The sequence below is a fragment of the Sapajus apella genome, unplaced genomic scaffold (genome assembly GCF_009761245.1).
Source record: "Sapajus apella isolate SASKATOON/1434 unplaced genomic scaffold, GSC_monkey_1.0 scaffold83, whole genome shotgun sequence".
Classification (NCBI taxonomy): Eukaryota; Metazoa; Chordata; class Mammalia; order Primates; family Cebidae; genus Sapajus; species Sapajus apella.
In genome coordinates, this window is record NW_022437023.1 from 3,228,213 (window position 1) to 3,247,082 (window position 18,870).

At 40.3% G+C, this 18,870-nt stretch overlaps 1 protein-coding gene across 5 annotated transcripts in view; it reads right to left on the minus strand.

Annotated features, from left to right (window-relative positions):
- Positions 1-2,117: 2,117 nt before the first annotated feature.
- Positions 2,118-18,870, minus strand: part of SRPK1 (SRSF protein kinase 1) — an 83,694-nt gene continuing 66,941 nt past the window's right edge. For 3 of the 5 annotated variants that reach the window (XM_032253542.1, XM_032253539.1, XM_032253543.1), the window contains 4 exons: positions 18,653-18,760; positions 11,130-11,199; positions 6,846-6,938; positions 2,480-3,712 (listed from right to left, as the gene is read on the minus strand). In XM_032253542.1, the coding sequence (XP_032109433.1) occupies positions 3,528-3,712; positions 6,846-6,938; positions 11,130-11,199; positions 18,653-18,760 (456 nt within the window). In that variant the 3' untranslated portion in view covers positions 2,480-3,527. Of the gene's footprint in view, positions 3,713-6,845; positions 6,939-6,967; positions 7,319-11,129; positions 11,200-18,652; positions 18,761-18,870 lie in introns of those variants that run through there. The other 2 variants (XM_032253540.1, XM_032253541.1) reach the window with 2 other exon arrangements.

Genomic DNA, 18,870 nt, shown 5'->3' on the forward strand with positions numbered 1-18,870 from the left:
AAGTCCACTTATAAGGCGGGACAGCTCTGAAAGAGCTAAATAGTTTCCCTTGGACACATAGAGCCCAACCAACTCAAAATTAAAGGGGGCTGTAAACCCACCTGCTTGTTGGCTCTTTTGAGATAGCTACAAGCTATCCTGTAACAGTACTAAGGCTTCCCGTACTCTGGGAATTCTAGGTTCATACATTTAACACCAGGTGTAGGAGGCCTGCCTAGGTTGATCAGTCTGGTGAACATACTGGCTTAATGAATCCCAGTAAGTTACATTTTAACATTATGAAAACACTAAATGTATTCTAAGTATTGCATAATTAAAACAAATTAACTAGAACAATTTACGTAGTTGAGGTGTAGGTGGGGAAGGACGATGAATAGAATTAACACTAAAAACTACCACAAAAATGAAAAGCAATTTAAAAACTAGACAAGTGTATAAAGCAAAAAGTAATAAATTATCTCTAGTATATAAGTCCTGACCAAGTCATCAAATAAGGAAGCACTCCAACAAAAAGCCAGACAATTTACAAATAATCAAAAAAATGCAAATACTTATGAAAACAAGTTTATGACCTCACTAGTAATCCAATAAGCAAATTATAACAATATTCCTGTGTGGGGGGCGGACAGGGCACAAACTAGCAATTCATAATGGAAGAGGCCTGTTCATACACTGTATATACAGAAAAATAGTCCGATCATTCTGCTAGCTGTCCAGATAAGTTAGGCAATATTTACTAAAAGCCTCAAAAATGTGCTCTCTGGCCCAGTTCAACAATCTATCCAAGAAATGAAGAGATAAGCCTGTGTAATACATCATGCCACTGCCTTAGTAAGAGCTTATATCTCTAAGTCTTCTGAATTTTGCATATACTGTGCATTTATAATTTGAGAAAAACAACAACCCCCAACAAAATCTTCTGAAAAAAAGTGCTATTGGATGTAGGCAGAAACAATTTTCAATAAAAATAAAAAGTCTGAAAAACAGTATTCCACAAATGTTAATTTGGCTCTGTTAATTCTATCCCACTCCCAATTTAAAGCTAGAAGCAAAACTATGAACCCCACAAAATGGCAAGGACAACTGCTAAGCGCAGACCAACTTGGGCAACAAATGAACAAAAGATCTTTTGGAAACATGTAGGTTATTAAATAATTTATTGTACTGCATTTACAAAGAAAACAGACAATGCACTCAGTAGAAAGAATAAAAATGTATTCAGGGCTTTATTTTTAACTGACAGCAAATAGAAATCCTTTAGTGAGATCATGGCAATCTGACAGTATTATAATTAAGCTCAATAACGGTACATGGGGTACTTGGAAGACCAAGTTCTACAGCTGCCTATTTCCACCATCTTTCAGATCTGTCTGGCTCCTTAAATAGGGGGAAAAGCCCTTATTTGGTGGAGGAGCATTTCCAAAATGAAGTTATAGGTTCTCTCTCTTTATTAAAATTTACTGTCACATCAACGGTTATAGGGCCTGTTGTGTGGTTTTTATTTCACCTTAATATCATCACCAGAATTCCTGTAATTCCACAATTGTGATTTTACAATGTAGAAGAGAATTCAGTTCTAGTCTATTGCTTTAGATGTAAAAACAGCTGAAAACCCAAAGTGGATTAGAATTGCTGAAGGATTTCCCTGCCGTTGTTTGATACAATCTATTTTCTTGATTCTTGAAAGGTGCATAGAAAGCCCAACTTAAAATTCTTTCTACAGGAACATGTCTGATTTTAGGAGTACCCAATGAAGGATCCGATGAATGGCTGGCCAGTTACTCAGAGTGATATGTTTATGAGTTAAATGGATTGCATAACGGCACCACTTTTCCTTTGTCACTGTTGGTGGATAAATGACAAAGCAGATTCCAATCTCCTGTATGGAAAGGTGGTTACCCAACAGTCTCACTGGTAGCTTGCTAGTAGTAGAGCCAAGTTGCACCTCTGTGGCTTTCTGTGAATTCCAGTCCTATAGCCGCTTCAAGAATGCTGCAGTCGGCCGGGTGTAGCGGCTCACGCCTGTAATCCAAGCGCTTTGGAGGCGAAGGCGGGCGGATCACCTGAGGGCGGGAGTTCAAGACCTGCCTGATCAACATGGTGAAACCCCGTCTTTATATATTAAAAAAAAAGAAAAAAAAAAGAATGCTGTAATCTCCAAGGCCCACTTGGTCCATGCTCAAGAAGTGGCTGTGACCCCAGTCCTGCCCCTCTTTTGCTCTTCAATATTACTGGAGGAATATGTAATATCTAGGTCAAGTCTAGGAGAGGCTCATCCTAAAAAAAAAAATTGCAAAGTCTTTTCTCATTTAAAACAAAAAAGCCTCAAGTACATCTCAATCATGTCAAAATTATGGTTAAAAACTAACATTACGCAGGGAAATAGCAGCAGAGAATGGCTAATCTTAAAAAATCAACCAACCAAAAAACCAAACCAACAGAAAATAGTGCCATCCCACCCTTCCCTTGGTTCTTTCGTTTGGGGTTAAAGACCCTGAGCCTCTGAGAAAATGAGAAAGGCAAAGCCACAGAGGAAAACCTTGCCAGAATTTTGGGCAAGGTAAAGAAAAGGCTGTACATGAGAGCAGGGGACTGTTTGGAAAAGAATCAGAATCTCAAGATCTATTTTTCTTAAATGGGAAAGCCCTGAAACCTAGATCTCCGTTCTACAGTCATCCTGATCCTTTAGTTATAGGGCAATAAACTCAAGTGAAATGAGTAAAGTGCCAGCCACGGATACAAAAACAAAAAATAAAACAGTCAATCAAAATAACTCTGGTCTTAGGGTAATAGAAGACATATCGGAAAGGACTGCTTATAGAACACCTGAGGTTCTCCAGAAATTACTATTCAATGGTTCAGTTTTTGTTTACATTAAAAATCAGACTGAAGATTCAAAGATCTTAACTATTAAAGGATGAAAGGAATTTGACAGTGCTTTGAACAGTGATAAAATGGTACCCAAATTTGGTGTTCATACAGCTAATTAAAAAAGACAGTTTAAAAGTTGCAGGAAAAAATGTGAACATAGGGAACAGAAACAGTCCAGGAAGATGATGCAGCCTGGATACAGCAAGTTTAATGTCTCTGCTGTACACACGATCAACACCCTTTTCCCTCCTCATCCTTATGCTGGCAACAGGATATGCACTAGAAAATTTGACTCTTAGAGTCAGTGAATAAAAGGATGGGCTCATACAACTTCATAGCTCTTTTCAAAAAGGATGATTATAACTTAAAGGATGTCCTAATGGGAAGGAAAGGTACAGGGCAAGAGGCTGTTTCACATTTTAGTCCATTAGTCTTTGGCAGAGCCCAACCAAGGCCAAATTCACCTAGGATGCCCAATGGCTGTGGGGATCTCCACAGGGTCAAGTAAGCAAACCCAAATGAACATGTTGGATTAAAAAAAAAAATCTAGAAACTCTTGAAGGAAGAGCTTCACCCTGAAAAGGGAAGAGGAAAATGCTTGGAGGGGAAGGGCAGAGGGTCAGCATGTGATCTCTGCTGTGGTGCTGGGCAGGGGCTTAGGAGTTAAGCCAAGGGTGCCGGAGACACTCAGCGGCAGTGGCTCTCTTCTCAGGGATCAGCTCCAACATGGGCAGTAAGAAATCCGTGAAGCCAGCTGCCTCTTCCTGAGACCACTCATACTTCTCCACTAGAACCTCAAAAAGGCCCCAAGGTTTCAGCTTCGTGATGTGTTTCAGGTCACCTGCAGTGAAGACAGTATAAAAAAGCCACTGATCAACACAGACAAATGACAAGATCCTCTTGTGGAAATCCAGGCACTAATCCATGTAGTCTATGAGGAATCAAAATTTGCAGTCAGAATATAATCCGAGCTTCACAAAGTATTTCTTTTCTGACATATGCCTCAGAAAGAAGTGCCTCTATTTTTCATAAGGCTCTAAAAATTTAAGGTAATTTGTTTTCTCCCCTATTCTAGAATTTTTTTAGTCCCAGTCAAACTAGGTATGACAATCAGGAACTAGGTATTTACTAAAATAAACATGAAATGTCTATATCTTCAACATGGTCTCATACGGTGTGCAGAGGCACTCTAGCACCATACATTGAGAATAATTTGCTTATACTTTTTTGTGTGTTATGTGCTCAATACTTCAGTAAATGTTGCTTCATGGTGAGACAGTAATTTAAAAACAAAATACCATGTCAAGCATGGATAAAAGCAACAAAACAGAAAACCTAAATCCTATACAGCTTTCAGATACAACAGCTTCATATACTCTATACCAGGGGTCCCCAACTCTACACCCATACCCCCTGCAATACCAGTCTGCAGTCCGCCAGGTCCGCACAGCAGAGGTGAGTGGTGGGCAAGCGAATATTAGTGCATGAGTTCTGCCTCCTGTCAGATCAGTGGCTATGTTAGATTCTCATAGGAGCGTGACTCCTACTGTGACCTGCACATGTGAGGGATCTACGTTGCATGCTTCGTAAAAGAACCTAATGCGTGACAATCTGAGGTGACACAACTTTATCCCAAAACCATGCCCCACCCCCCCATCCGACACTGTCCATGGAAAAATTGTCTTCCACAAAACCACTCCCTGGCGCCAAAAAGATTGGGGACCACTACTCTACACTATACTGGAATATCAACCTCATTGTTTCTCTGAAGTGACAAATTTTTACAAGACAGTCAATTAAGAATGGCTAAGGTAAATGCTGCTTTTAAACTTTTAAGATGTCCAGGCACATTGGCTCACGCCTGTAATTCCAGCACACCGAGAGGCTGAGGTGGGTGGATCTCTTGAGCTCAGGAGTTCAAGAACAGCCTGGGCTACATAGTGAAAGCCTGTCTCTACCAAAAATACAAAAAAATTAGCTGTGTGTGGTGGCACGTGCCTGTGGTCCCAGCTACTTGGGAGGCTGAGGCAGAAGGATCATTTGAACCTGGGAGGTGGAAGTCGCAGTGAGCCAAGATCACGCCACTGCACTCCAGCCTAGGTGACAGAGTGACACCTGCCTCAAAAAAATAATTTTTTTAAAAATAAAAATTTTAAGTCTCTTCTGTGAGCAGTGAGTGCCTATTTGATTACCTACCCGTTACACACATGCCTTAATCTGACTACATACAAGGAGGAACTCTTATGAAACATTTTGCAATTTTCCCACCTAAAAAGAGGTTTAAGAAAGAGTAATGTGGCCAGGCATGGTGTCTCACACCTGTTAATCTGAGCACTTTGGGAGGCTGAGGCAGGTGGATCACTTTAGGTCAGGAGTTCGAGACCAGCCTGCCGACATGGCGAAACTCCACCTCTACTAAAAATATAAAAATTAGCTGGGCGTGGTGGCACATGCCTGTAAGCCCAACTACTTGTGAGGCCGAGGCAGGAGAATTGCTTGAATTGGGTAGGCAGAGGTTGCAGTGAGCCAAGATGGTGCCTCTGCACTCCAGCCTAGGCAACAAAGCAAGACTACATTTAAAAAAAAAAGAAAACAAAAGAAAAGAAAGAAAGGGTAGTTTCTGAGGATGGCTCCTGTCAAGGATTGAGAAAAGTCATTTTTTTCAGCACTTCTGTAGAAGTTGTGAGGAAAAAGGGAACCATGGCACAACGGGGGTTAAAAAAAAAAAAAAAAAAAAAAAAACCAGGCTGTTTGCTTCTAGATCAGGTTTTCACATTTTAGGGTTTTTTTTTTTGCAATGCATAAGAAATATATTATTGGCTGGGCGTGGTGGCTCACGCCTGTAATCCCAGCACTTTGGGAGGCCAACGTGGGCAGATCATGAGGTCAGGAGACGGAGATCATCTGGGCTAACATGGTGAAACCTCATCTCTACTAAAAATACAAAAAATTAGCTGGGGCATGGTGACGTGCGCCTGTAGTCCTAGCTACTTGGAAGGCTGAGTCAGGAGAACTGCTAGAACCCGGGAGATGGAGGTTGCCGTGAGCCGAGATTGTGCCACTGCACTGGAGCCTGGGCTACAGAGCGAGACTCCATCTCAAATATATCAAGCCAAATATGGGAAGTTTTGTTTTTTGTTTCTTTTTAATAACAAATACATAAAACTGAAGTGTAAAGTTCATTTGCATGACTAATGTACTTTGAGTGACTGTGTTAGGTGGCACTGGGATGAATGGGATGTAGTTCCTGCCCTTATTATGTAAGAAGTTTAAACTACCTGCCCTTTGGTAGAGGCAGTTCTTAGACCAAATGCCAGCAAAAAATGTGCCCATTTTTCAGAAGTGCTATAGAAGTAATCAACCACCTTTGTGCAGGCACTATACATATTAAATCATTTAGTAAGAAGTATACATTATTATCCTTATTAAGAAATCAGCAAACTAAGGCACAGTTAGATCCTGTCAAAGGTCACATGGCTAGTGGAGTAGCCAGGGTTTGAGAGTCTGGTTCCAGTCTCTGCTCATTTTTTTCCTGAGACAGGGTCTTGTTCTGATGCCCATGCTGGAGTACAGTAGCACAGTCATGGCTCACTGCAGCCTGGGCCTCCCAAGCTCAGGTGATCCTCCCACCCAAGCCTTCGGAGTAGCTGGGACCACAGGTGTGTGTCGCCATGTCCAGCTAATTAAAAACAATTTTTTTTTTTGTAAAGAGGGGTTTTTCCTATGTTACTGGTCTTAAACTCCTGGACTCAAGGATCCTCCTGCCTTGGACTCCCAAAGTGTTGGGATTACAGGCGTGAGCCACCGTGCCCGGTCCCAGCCTCTCCTCTTGACCACTTTTTTACCTCTGTGCTAAGTCACAGGTTAGCATTCAAGGCAGGCCCATCATTCTGTAGGACATTGGGAACATGTGCTTACCTCTTCATTTTTAAACATTTCTGTCCCCTTAATGTCTGGGAACACATTTATTTTACCTTTTTTGGTGAAAAATTCCTTGGAATATTTTCCTGCCACAATGAGCTTGCGAGGCACCTTCCCCAGAAGTTCTATGATCAATGCAATGTGATCTGTATATTTCAAACATTTCAAGAGGAGAAAAAAAAGATACATAACAAGAGTAACAAATGCAGCTCTAGGAAATAGCAGAAAGAGTAGCATGCATACCTCTCTCTAAAGCATTTCAGGCTTGCTTTCTATCCTAAATGGGAAGAGGAGGGTTCTATCCATCTAATGGAGAATCCACAAAGTCAAATTTTTGTGGATTCAGTGATGACTAAAAAAAAATCTTGGTGTGAATGCTCTGCTTCCTGAAGTCTCCCTGGGTCCTCGATTAAAACTCATGTAACAATACTACCTCTGCGATTGAAGAAGTCCTGTGAATATTTCCCACTGAGGGCAAAGCATCTTGGAATTCTGCCTATCAGCTCTATAATGTGCACAATGTGCTCTAAAATAGAAGGGTAAGAAGAACAGATCAAGGACAAGCTGTAAAAGAAGTTTTTCTATGAATAGCTTTTTCAAGGACTAGCTGTTTAAAAGTATCTACAAATAACACCAAGGATACTGAAGGGAAGACTGACTGGGAAGGCCAAGAATTATTTCAGGTGGTTGGTCACCCGATAGTACCTGGCAAGCCCCCTTCTGGATTTTGGAGGCTTATCTTCATCTTTACTTCTATTTTGTCTCTCTATCTAGGTTCAGGTAGGAAGATTAAAATAACTGTCCTAATATGTGTTAGGCATTCTAGAACTATTATTTGTGATCATTCTGTCTCAGCCTCCCCAGTGGCTGGGACTTCAGGCATATGCCACCACACCCGGCGGACTCAAACATTTTTTTGTAGGCCAGGCACAGTGGCTCATTCCTGTAATCCCAGCACTCTGGGAGGCCGAGGCAGGTGGATAACCTGAGGTCGGGAGTTCAAGACCAGCTTGACCAACATGGAGAAACCCGTCTCTACTTAAAAAAAAAAAAAAAAAAAAAATTAGCTGGGCATGGTAGCGCATGCCTGTAATCCCAGCTACCTGGGAGGTTGAGGCACGAGAATCGCTTGAACCTGGAAGGCAGAAATTGCGGTGAGCCAAGATCACGCCACTGCACTCCAGCCTGGGCAACAAGAGAAAAAAAAAAAAAAAAAAAAAAAAAAAAAAAAAAAAAAATTTTTTTTTCTTTTTTTTAAAGAGATGAGGTCTTGGCATACTGCCAGGCTGGTCTCAAACTCCTAGGCTCAAGCAAACCTCCTGCCTTGACCTGCCAAAGTGTTGGGATTACAGGCCTGAGCCACCACCTGGCTGATACCCTATTTTAAAGATGAGAAAATGGAACTTCAAAAAGCATGAGTGGCCTAACTTGAAACTTCAGGGCTAATATGAGCTGCAACTCAAATGAAAACCAATTATCTTATGTCTTGTCTAAAACTTTTCTAAACTCACTTCTTAAAAATTAGCACAAACATTTTAAAGTATAGCTACTTGATGATCTGTAGGCCACTAAAATGTCCAAGTAATATAGTGACTTATAACCATCACAGTATGAATGTGGACCATGAGCACCACCAGGGAGATGTGCAGTCTCTTAGCCAGGAGGTGAGTGTGAGACTGGGACCAACCAGTACACACATCTCAGGTAGATCTACTGCCTTTTTTTTTTTTTTTTTAACTCTGCAGGTGACAAATTAAGAATATAAAATTTCTTTTTTTTTTTTTGAGACAGAGTGTCACTCTCAACTCAGGCTGGAGTGCAGTGGCATGATCTTGGCTCAATGCACCTCCGCCTCCTGGGTTCCAGTGATTCTTGTGTCTCAGCCTCCCGAGTAGCTGGGATTACAGGCGCACATCAACATGCCCAGCTAATTTTTGTATTTTCAGTAGAGACAGGATTTTACCATGTTGGCCAGAGATCTGCCTGCCTCAGCCTCCCAAAATGCTGGGATTACTGGCATCAGCTACCGCGCCTGGCCTGTAATTTTTGTAGAGATGGGGTTTTGCCATGTTGCCCAGGCTGGTCTCAAACTCCTGGGCTCAAGCGATCCACCCACCTCAGCCTCCCAAAGTGCTGGGATTATAGGCATAACCATCACACCCAGGCAGAACATAAAAGTTTTTTTTAAAAATGATGGTTCCTGGCCAGAAAAAAAGCTTTATTAAATACTTTCATCCTGTAAGTTATAGAATCATGAAGGGTTAAACTTCCAGTTATGTATCTTATAGGGGAAATAACATGCTGGAGACATCCCTATTATCTGGGAATTTGTGAAGGTTTCAGGTTATCTCTTTCTCATGTAAAGGAGTCAGTGGTGCCATTTAAAGAGGACTTCAACCCTACAACCTTTGAGTGGTTTTGACTGAATTTATGGTTTGGTAACAAGTACCTGCATGTGTTTTTACCATTAACAACCACCAAAATCAGAATACCAACAAAAAACTTAGACATAGTTTCTCTTATAAACTATAAGAGAACTTCTTAAAGTTCTTTTTTTTTCCTGAGATGGAGTTTCACTCTTGTTGCCCAGGCTGGAGTGTAACAAGTGTAACAAACTATGCATACACTAGTCACGGGGTAAGCGTCTGCTTGTTCCTGCTTTTATAGGCCAAACTGCAGTAGAACAGCATGGCGGGGAGGTGCTGATGTTTGACCTAATAGTATTATCTGGTATAGGATGCAATAAATTAGAATCTAAATATCTAGCAAAGATGGTTTTTCCTTGTCCCCTTATTTGGGACTCTGCATATACATTAAAATTTTCAGGTTTAGTAGCATAAGGTACTACTAAATATAATTCTAGCCACTATGTGTTCTGTACCACACACCAACATGGAGTACCTTGGGAAATAAAGAGGAAACAAAATTACCCTCCCAAACAAATATAGTAGGTAGTTTCTTTATTTTTTTTTTGACATGGAGTCTTGCCCTGTCGTCCAGGCTGGAGTGCAATGGCACTATCTTGGCTCATTTATTCTCCTGCCTCAGACTCCAGAGTAGCTGGGATTACAGGTGCGTGCCACCATGCCCGGCTAATTTTTTGTATCTTTAGTAGAGACGGGGTTTCACCACATTGGCCAGGCTGGTTTTGAACTCCTGACCTCGTGATATGCCCGCCTCAGCCTCCCAAAGTGTTGGGATTACAGGTGTGAGCCACTGTGCCTGGCCATACATAATAGGCCTATAATCCTAACTACTATAAGCCTATAACCCCAAACCTATAACCCAGAAAAATAGCAAGCAGAGAATAGGTACAATCAAGTAGTAATTGTAGTATCCTCTAACATGGGGCTTATATATACAAAGTATGTCCAAACTGTACCTAAATAGGCACTCATGAGAATTAGATAGCATAGCATTTTCCAAATGGTATTCATTAGGGATATTAGCAAGCCCTACTAACATTACCTATTAAAATCCCAGAAGACCACATTTTGAGAAACAAAGAGCACTCGGTTCCATAGAGCATGAAATCTGAGTTCCCAAAGGCTCAAGGAAAGTACAAAAAGTAAGGAACACGTTCTGTACACTGGGAGAGTAGATGCTGTAGTGATCTCAAAATAATCCTCATTAATCCTACAAATAAAACATAAGCTATCTCAACTGTGTAAAACGTTTTCTTGGTTATTAACCCATTTAGTTATCTGGATGTCACCATGATAGAAAAATCAGACACATACAGTTGTCTGCTTCCACAGTCTCTTACACAGTAACTGGCAGCTTGGGCTTTTCCTACTGGCTACAAAATGTAAATCCATTCTATTTTGTTTTAAAACGGAATTCAAACAAACAAACAAAAACAGTTTTATATCCAGAAAAGAGAATAGGGGGAATAACATGCTAGAGACATCCATATTATAAATTCTGCTAAACGTTGGCAGAATTTATAGAAATAGGATATAGTCTGACCTATAAATAAATTTAGAGGAATAATTGAGCAACAGGTTGATGAGCAGGCAAACTCAAACTTGGTAAAGAATGTACCACTGATACATATACAGAAAGGAAGATAACTAGATGTTGAAGAAAAAATTGTCCAGCACACAGAAGTTTTAGGTTAGCTGTGGCCTTCTGACTCTGACAGAGCTCTTTAGTATATTTCAGAAAATATCTAAAAACCTAATATAAAATGTATTTTATTATTTCTAACTTTTCTGGGATTTATATACATTTTGCACACTAACAAGACTAAGACTCTTCAGTACTAACAAATTATGTTAGTCAAATGTGGAAAGTGTAAATACCACACACACACATCCATGGTTACGGAGACTCACCTTCATCTCGAGTGTATTCTTCCCCTGAGTGAGGTTCAAACAAATAGTCACCTGTGGCCAGTTCAAAGGCCTAAGAAAAAGAGGATAGCATATGAAAGCACAAAAGAAAAGGCCCTTGGAAAGCTTATTGCTATTTGACTCAATATGAAGTAACTTTTGTTTCCCTGAAAAAATTTACAGATCATTTTTTAAAAATGCCTAATTCTTACAGCATTCCTTCTATGCCCCTATCTTAATAAAATGGAGAAAACGGCAAAGACTCAGTAAATACTTAAATAGGCACTTATGAGAATTAGATAGCATAGCATTTTCCAAATGGTATTCATTAGGAATATTAGAAATCCTATGTGGTTATTTCATGCCAAAACCTCCCCATCCTAAACCCGAGCAATTCAACCCTCTTGAGTTTCTCTTTTTTGGCCAGAAAGGAGCACACCTGGATATTAAGGTAATTCCAAGTTATTATTTATGAGAAGAACAGGTCTTACATTATAATCACACATGGCTAGAAACTGAGATTCTGTACCAAACAAAAAAATTCAGACGTCTACTTATGACTCTTGAGTGTTTGACAAGTACATCCTTTGCATGGGAAGTACTCCCTAAACTGTCCCAGATGGAGAGTTCCCGATTCCTAGGTCTTCGGAACATCAGCAGATTAAGTGTAAAGGGAGTCAAGAGCCACTCTAGCCTAGGTGACTGGCAAGTCAGCACTCTCCAATCATGAAAAGAAAAGCCAGTCTCCTGTAATAGAAGAACCTCTTACAGCGTTTGAGAGTGTCTTAGGAAATGATATCCTTGGGAATAAGTGCCATGTAGCATGAAAAGATAATGTCAGGGTAATGGGGGGGAGAGGTACATAAATTCTCACTGATTACGAGTCCCAAAAATCAATACAACAGTTTTAAAAAATGACCATATTGATAGGGAAGCACAGTTATAAAATAAGTGCTAGTCACAGGTCGATTTTGATTCATCAATGGTACTAAGTAGCCCAAACAACCTTAAGAACTGTAGAGTCCAGGACTTAGTTGGGGCATATTCTTTTTTTTTTCTTCTTAGCTCTTGGCATCAAGGTGATCTTGTTGCACATATTCTGAATTTAGACCCAAGTTTAAGTCTTGGTGGCTCACCAGTGTCAGTTTCTGCAATTTCATGACAGAACAGCCTTTCTCAAAACGGTACTGCCACCCAGAGGGAGACCACAAAACCAAAAGTTTCAGGATAGGTTAGGAATCAAGTACTATCTCTCAATGTCAGCAGTGCTATGGCTCCTTGCTAGGCATAGCTTGTTTTACATTTCATTCGTTTATTATGAAACTGAACCACAATGACAGAGCAGATACTTGTTCTACCCTTAGTTATCCAAAGGTTTATAGTCCCAACAACACAGAAACAGATGTGATTCTTATTCACCAAAACTTGTTAATCATTCCTGACACCAGTATTTTTTTTTTTTTAATCTCATGGTCTCACATATAATATAGAGTTCAGTAAAGATACTGAAATTAAAGTTAAAAAATAAAGAGCCAGGTATGGCAGTGCTGCATGCCTGTGGTCCCAGCTTTTCAGGAGGCCACTGAAATATTCTTCAGTGCCAAAAAGAAATGAGTTATAGCCGGGCGTGGTGGCTCACCCCTGTAATACAAGTACTTTGGAGGCCAAGACGGGCGGATCACCTGAGGGGAGTTCAAGACCAGCCTGACCAACACGGTGAAACCCCGTCTTTATTTAAAAAAAAAAAAAAAAAAGAAAAGAAATGAGCCACTAAGCCACGAAGACACGGAGGAACCTTAAATGCATATTATTAAGTGAAAGAAGCCAATCTAAAAAGGCTACCTACTGTATGATTCCAGCTACTTGACATTATGGAGACAATAAAAATATCAGTAGTTGCCAGGGTGTGGGGGAAGGAAGGGATTAATAGGCAGGGCACAGAGGAGTTTTAGAGCAGTGAAACTATACTGTATATAATAGTGAAGGATACATTTGCCAGAACTCATAATAAAGCGAAATATAAAACTATGGACTTTGAGTAATAGTGATGGGTCAATGTAAGTTCACTGTTTGCAACAGATGTATCACTCTGGAGCAGATCAGTAGTGTCCGGGGAGGCTCTGTGTGTGGGGAGCAGATAAAACTTCTTTGTACTTTTTGTACAATTTTGCTGTGAACCTAAAACCGCTAAAAAAATAGTTTATTAAGAAACAATCCAAAATAAAACCAGTGTACCATCCTTACCAGAGCATTTAAAAGGCAGCCAAACAGAAAAGGAGGAAGTACAAATGTCAGTTAGCTGACAACATAACCTTTTTTTTTTTTTTTTTTTTTTTTTAAATTTTTTGGCAAGACAGAGTCTTGCTCAGTCATCCAGGATGGAGTGCAGTGGCACAATCAAAGCTTGCAGTCACCTCAACTCCTGGGCTCAAGTGATCCTCCTGCCTCATCCTCCGAAGTACCTGAAACTACAGGTGTGTGCCACCACACCTGGCTAATTTTTTCATTTCTTTTGTCAGAAATGGGGTCTTACTATGTTGTCCAGGCTGGTATGGAACTCCTGAGCACCAGTGATCCTCCTGCCTCAGCTTTCCAAAGTGCTGGGATTATAGGCATAAGCCATCAAGCCTGGCCTGACATGATCTTATATATAGAAAACCCTAAAGACTCCACCAAAACCCCATTAGAACTATAAACAAACACAGTAAAGTTGCATGATACAAAATCAACACACAAAAATTAGTAGCATTTCTGTAAACAACTATCTGAAAAATAAATCGAGAACAATCCCATTTACAATAACTACAAAAATAATACTTAGAAACATATTTAACCATGAGGTAAAGAACTGTACACTGAAAACTATAAAATGCTGATAAAAGAAATTGAAGACAAAAATGAAAATACATCCTATGTTCATTGGTTGGAAGTTTTTTTTTTTTTTTGAGACAGTTTCGCTCTTGTTACCCAGGCTGGAGTGCAATGGCGTGGTCTTGGCTCACCGCAACCTCCGCCTCCTGGGCTTAGGCAATTCTCCTGCCTCAGCCTCCTGAGTAGCTGGGATTACAGGCACGCACCACCATGCCCAGCTAATGTTTTGTAATTTTAGTAGAGACGGGGTTTCACCGTGTTGACCAGGATGGTCTCGATCTCTTGACCTCATGATCCAGTCGCCTCGGCCTCCCAAAGTGCTAGGATTACAGGCTTGAGCCACCGCGCCCGACTGGAAGATTTATTTTTATTTTTTGAGACAAGGTCTTGCTCTGTGAGCCAGGCTGTACTGTAGTGGTGCAATCTTGGCTTATTGTAATCTCTGCCTCCCAGTCTCAGGTGATTCTCCCACCTCAGCCTCCCAAGTAGCTGGGACTACAGGCATGTACCACCAAGCTCGGCTAATTTTAAAATTTTTTTGTAGACATGGGATTTAGCCATGTTGCCTAGGCTAGTCTCATGTAATCCATCTGCCTTGGCCTCCCAAAGTGCTGGGACTACAGGTGTGAGACACTGTGCCCAGCCTTACTATTGCCAAAATGTCTATACTAGTCAAAGTGATCTATCAGATTCAATGCAATCCCTATCACAATTCCAATGTTATTTTTCACATAAAAGAAAAAAAAATCCTAAAATTCATATGGAATCACATCTAAATTTATTATATCACAAATAGCCAAGGCAATCATGAGCACAAAGAACACAGCTAGGCTGGGTATGATGGCTCATGCCTGTAATCTCAGCACTTTGGGAGGCTGAGGCGGGCAGATCACTGGAGCCCAGGAGCTCAAGACCAGCCTGGGCAACATACGGAGATCCCATTTCTATAAAAAATATAAGTAGCTGGGCGTACTGGGGCACATCTGTAGTCCCACTACTTGGGAGGCTGAGGTGGGAGGATCTCTCGAGCCCAGGAGGTGGAGGCTACAAAGAGCCATGATTGTGCCACTGCACTCCAAACTGAATGACAGAATGAGAGACCCTGTCTCAAAACAAGAATAAAGCTGGAGGCATCACACCACCTGATTTCAAAGTATACTATAAAGCTATAGTAATTAAGACAGCATGGTCCTGGCCAAAAAAGTAGAGGCATAGACCAAAGGAACAATAGGGAGAGCCCAGAAATGAACACACACATGTATGATCCATTGATCTTTGACAAAAATGCCAAGAATACAGAATGGGAAAAGGATAGTCTCTTCAATAAATGGTGTTGGAAAAACTGGATATAAAAAAAATGAAAATGGACCTTCATCTCACTCCATATACAAAAATCAAAATGGATGAAAGATTTAACATAAGGCCTGAAACTGAAAAACTACTAGAAGAAAACATAGGGGGAAGCCGACATGACACTGGTCTGAGCAATGATTTTTTTGGATTTGACCCCAAAAGCCCAGGGAGCAAAAGCAAATATAGACAAATGGGATAACACCAAACAAAAAAGCTTCTGTACTTTAGAAGGACATTCAAAGGCCAGAGAAGAAGACAATCTCATCCTGTCAGTTATGGTCCTACTTGCCCTGATTCCAATGTTTGGAGACTTAATTCCTAATGTTCTTCACAGATATGAAGAACATTCCCCCCCCCCCGCCTTTTTTTTTTTTTTTGAGACGGAGTCTTGTTCTGTTGTCCAGACTGGAGTGCAATGGTGCAATCTCAGCTCACTGCAGCCTCTGCCTCCCAGGTTCAGGTTCAAGTGATTCCTGTGCCTCAGCCTCCCAAGTAGCGGAGATTACAGGCATGTGCCACCACGGCCAGCTAAATTTTTTGAATTTTTAGTAGAGACAGGGTTTCTCCATGTTGGCCAGGCTGGTCTCAAACTCCTGGCCTCCAGTGATCTGCCTGCCTCAGCCTCCCAAAGTGCTGGAATTACAGATATAAGCTACCATGCCTACGCCCCATTTCCCTCTTTATAACTGCTCTTTTAACTATTCCTCAATCATCAATGTGGCAGGCAATCTCAATTTGTTCATCTCATTACCTCTCAGAGAGGGTCCTAATCTTTCCATCAATTAATTACATTGATTGCAGGATAATCTACCTCTTCAGGCACTTCTGATATTCCAGAATTTTTGCTCTGTGATCAAATTAAATCAACATTTGGTTTTCTATGTTGACTGGCAAAATAACATTTGAGGAACAAATTGCTCAATATTCTTCCATTCCTTGGTCAAGATTCTGACATGTGAGTGGGTCCAGAACTATAAGGCAAGATTAATTATCCCTTTATCTTTCAGCCTTACCTCTTAAGCCTGACATTAGAAATACTATATTAAACACCAAGCAGGATCTACTGCCCCCAAACAAAATAGGAATGTGGAATAAGAAAAAGAAACCAGGGTCCTCATTTTTTTTTTTTTTTACAATAAACAACTAATCCACTACTAAAAATGACGTTAGCAAATCTATTAACTAGCTATACTTTATAGCTGGTGGCATCTCTATCATTTATGATTTTCTATAGCAAATCAACTCAAATCAAATTCCTCAAAATACAAAACTTTAAAGCATGACAAGAAAGAAGCCTGAGATTTTATTTCAATATTCTTTTTGTGCAACACTATTAAAACCTTACTTCAGACAGTCCACCCGCTTTAAAGACCAATGATATGCCACAACAAAGTGCTTTATAAGGGTATTATCTCTATTAACTTTGAGGACAAAGCTTTTCAGGAATGTAGATAGCAAGAAATCTATGACTTAAAACAGGTTGGAATTGTTATCCATCCTCTTTTTTAAGTTTTTCCCAGAGTTGCCTGAGAATATTAAAATGTTAATTAAAATGAGCACGATATGTTTCTGTTCATTCATTAGGGAGTCTATATATATATTTATTAAACACTACTGAATAATAAAGAAATTGGTCTATGTCCTTGTTTCCTGGGGGGAAGTCTCTAAACCTTGGATTTTCCAAGTGCTAGGTGTCTTTATTCAGTGTGGGTCTCTTGGACCATATCTAAGTTTATATTAACAAAGTGACTCATGTTGGGGCTCTATATAGTTGTTTTTTTTTTTTTTTTTCTTTTTGAGATGGAGTTTCATTCTTGTTGCTCAGGCTGGAGTGCAATGGCACAATCTGGGTTCACTGCAACCTCTGCCTCCCAGGTTCAAGCAATTCTCCTGCCTCATCTTTCCAAGTAGCTGGGATTATAGGCATGTACCACCATGTCTGGCTAATTTTGTATTTTTAGTAGAGACAGGATTTCATCATGTTGTTTAAGCTGGTCTCGAACTCCTGACCTCAAGTGATCCACCTGCCTCAGCCTCCCAAAGTGCTGGGATTACAGGTGTGAGCCATCGAGGCCAGCCCCTATATAGTTTTAAGATGATGGCTGGACATACGGGAAAGACCAACCACATGATCAGAGGATTGGGGCTTTCCAATTCCCCAACCTCCAGGGAACAGAGGGGACGCTTGAAGACTGAGCTCAATCACATGGCCAATGATTCAATAAATACCTAATTAATGAAATCTCAATAAAACTTTGGACACCTGAAGCTTGGGTGAGTGTCCCTTGTTAGTGACACACATCAATGTGCCAGGAGGGTGAAAAGTCCTGAGGACACAGAAGCTTCACATTTAGTACTCTCAGACTATGTGTCTTGATTTGTGTTGTTGATAATAAAACTATAGCAAGCTTAGCACTTGCTGAGGGGGTAACGCAAACCCTTCAATTTGTAGCCAGTTGATTATAAGTACAGGTGGCTTGTGGACCCTAAGGCTTGTGGTTAGTGTCTAAAGTGAGGGCAGTCTTGTGGGGAACCATGCTTTTAACCTATGAAGTCTGCAATAACTCTGGGTAGTTAGCATCGAAATTACATTGTAAGCATCCACTCAAAATGTGTCAGGCAATGAATCCACACAGTTATACCTAATAGACGTGATTCCTGACAGCATGGGGCTTACAAGATGGTAGAAGAGAAACAAGTAAACACACACGATTAGAAATTGTGATGATTAAAGATCTTAAGGAGTATAATACATTTTAAGAAACAATGTACACATTCCTACGTGAGGCAATTAGTAGGAAATTATTTATTATCAAATCTGACCACTGGAATAGCTGCTTGCCAGGGATAAAACAGCAATTTATGAATCTATGAATGATCGGGCTTCACATCTTGGGAGCTGCAAAAATGTCTGAGGAGATGCTGAACTGTACAAAATGACGCAGTTTTCAGGGGTTTCTTTGGTCTGAAAAATAGATGAGTGCTAAAAATGCAAAGACACTTGTAATCTCCTAATCAAAACCAACAACACCTCTTAGTAGTTGTTTTAATTATTTTCCCCTCAACAATCTGTAGTAAGAAACATTTGGTTCCTTCACCTAACAGGAACTTGGCAGTAACCAAATAAATGCCAGAAAGGTTTTTGAATTTGTACCTCTCTAGACATCGAATTTAGAATACCTATGATAAATTACCTGTGTTACATTCTTTTCTGCTAGTTAACTTGCTGGTTTACTGAAATTAGCAAACAGGGTAACATATGTACCACTTAACAAGTGAAAGCCAAGGGGAAAAAACGTTACCATGCATGCCGTGCTCCAAATGTCAGCAGGGGTATTATAGCCAGATCCAATTAGAACTTCCAAGGAACGATACTGCCTTGTTTGAATATCTTCAGTGAAATGTTTGTGCTGAGAAAATGAAGGAAACAGTATTTTAAACTTCATTCTAAAAAGTAACAAGTCAAGACTGCTTAATAATGGAGATGAAAATAAATTCTCTGAAGTTTTTCCCAAATCAA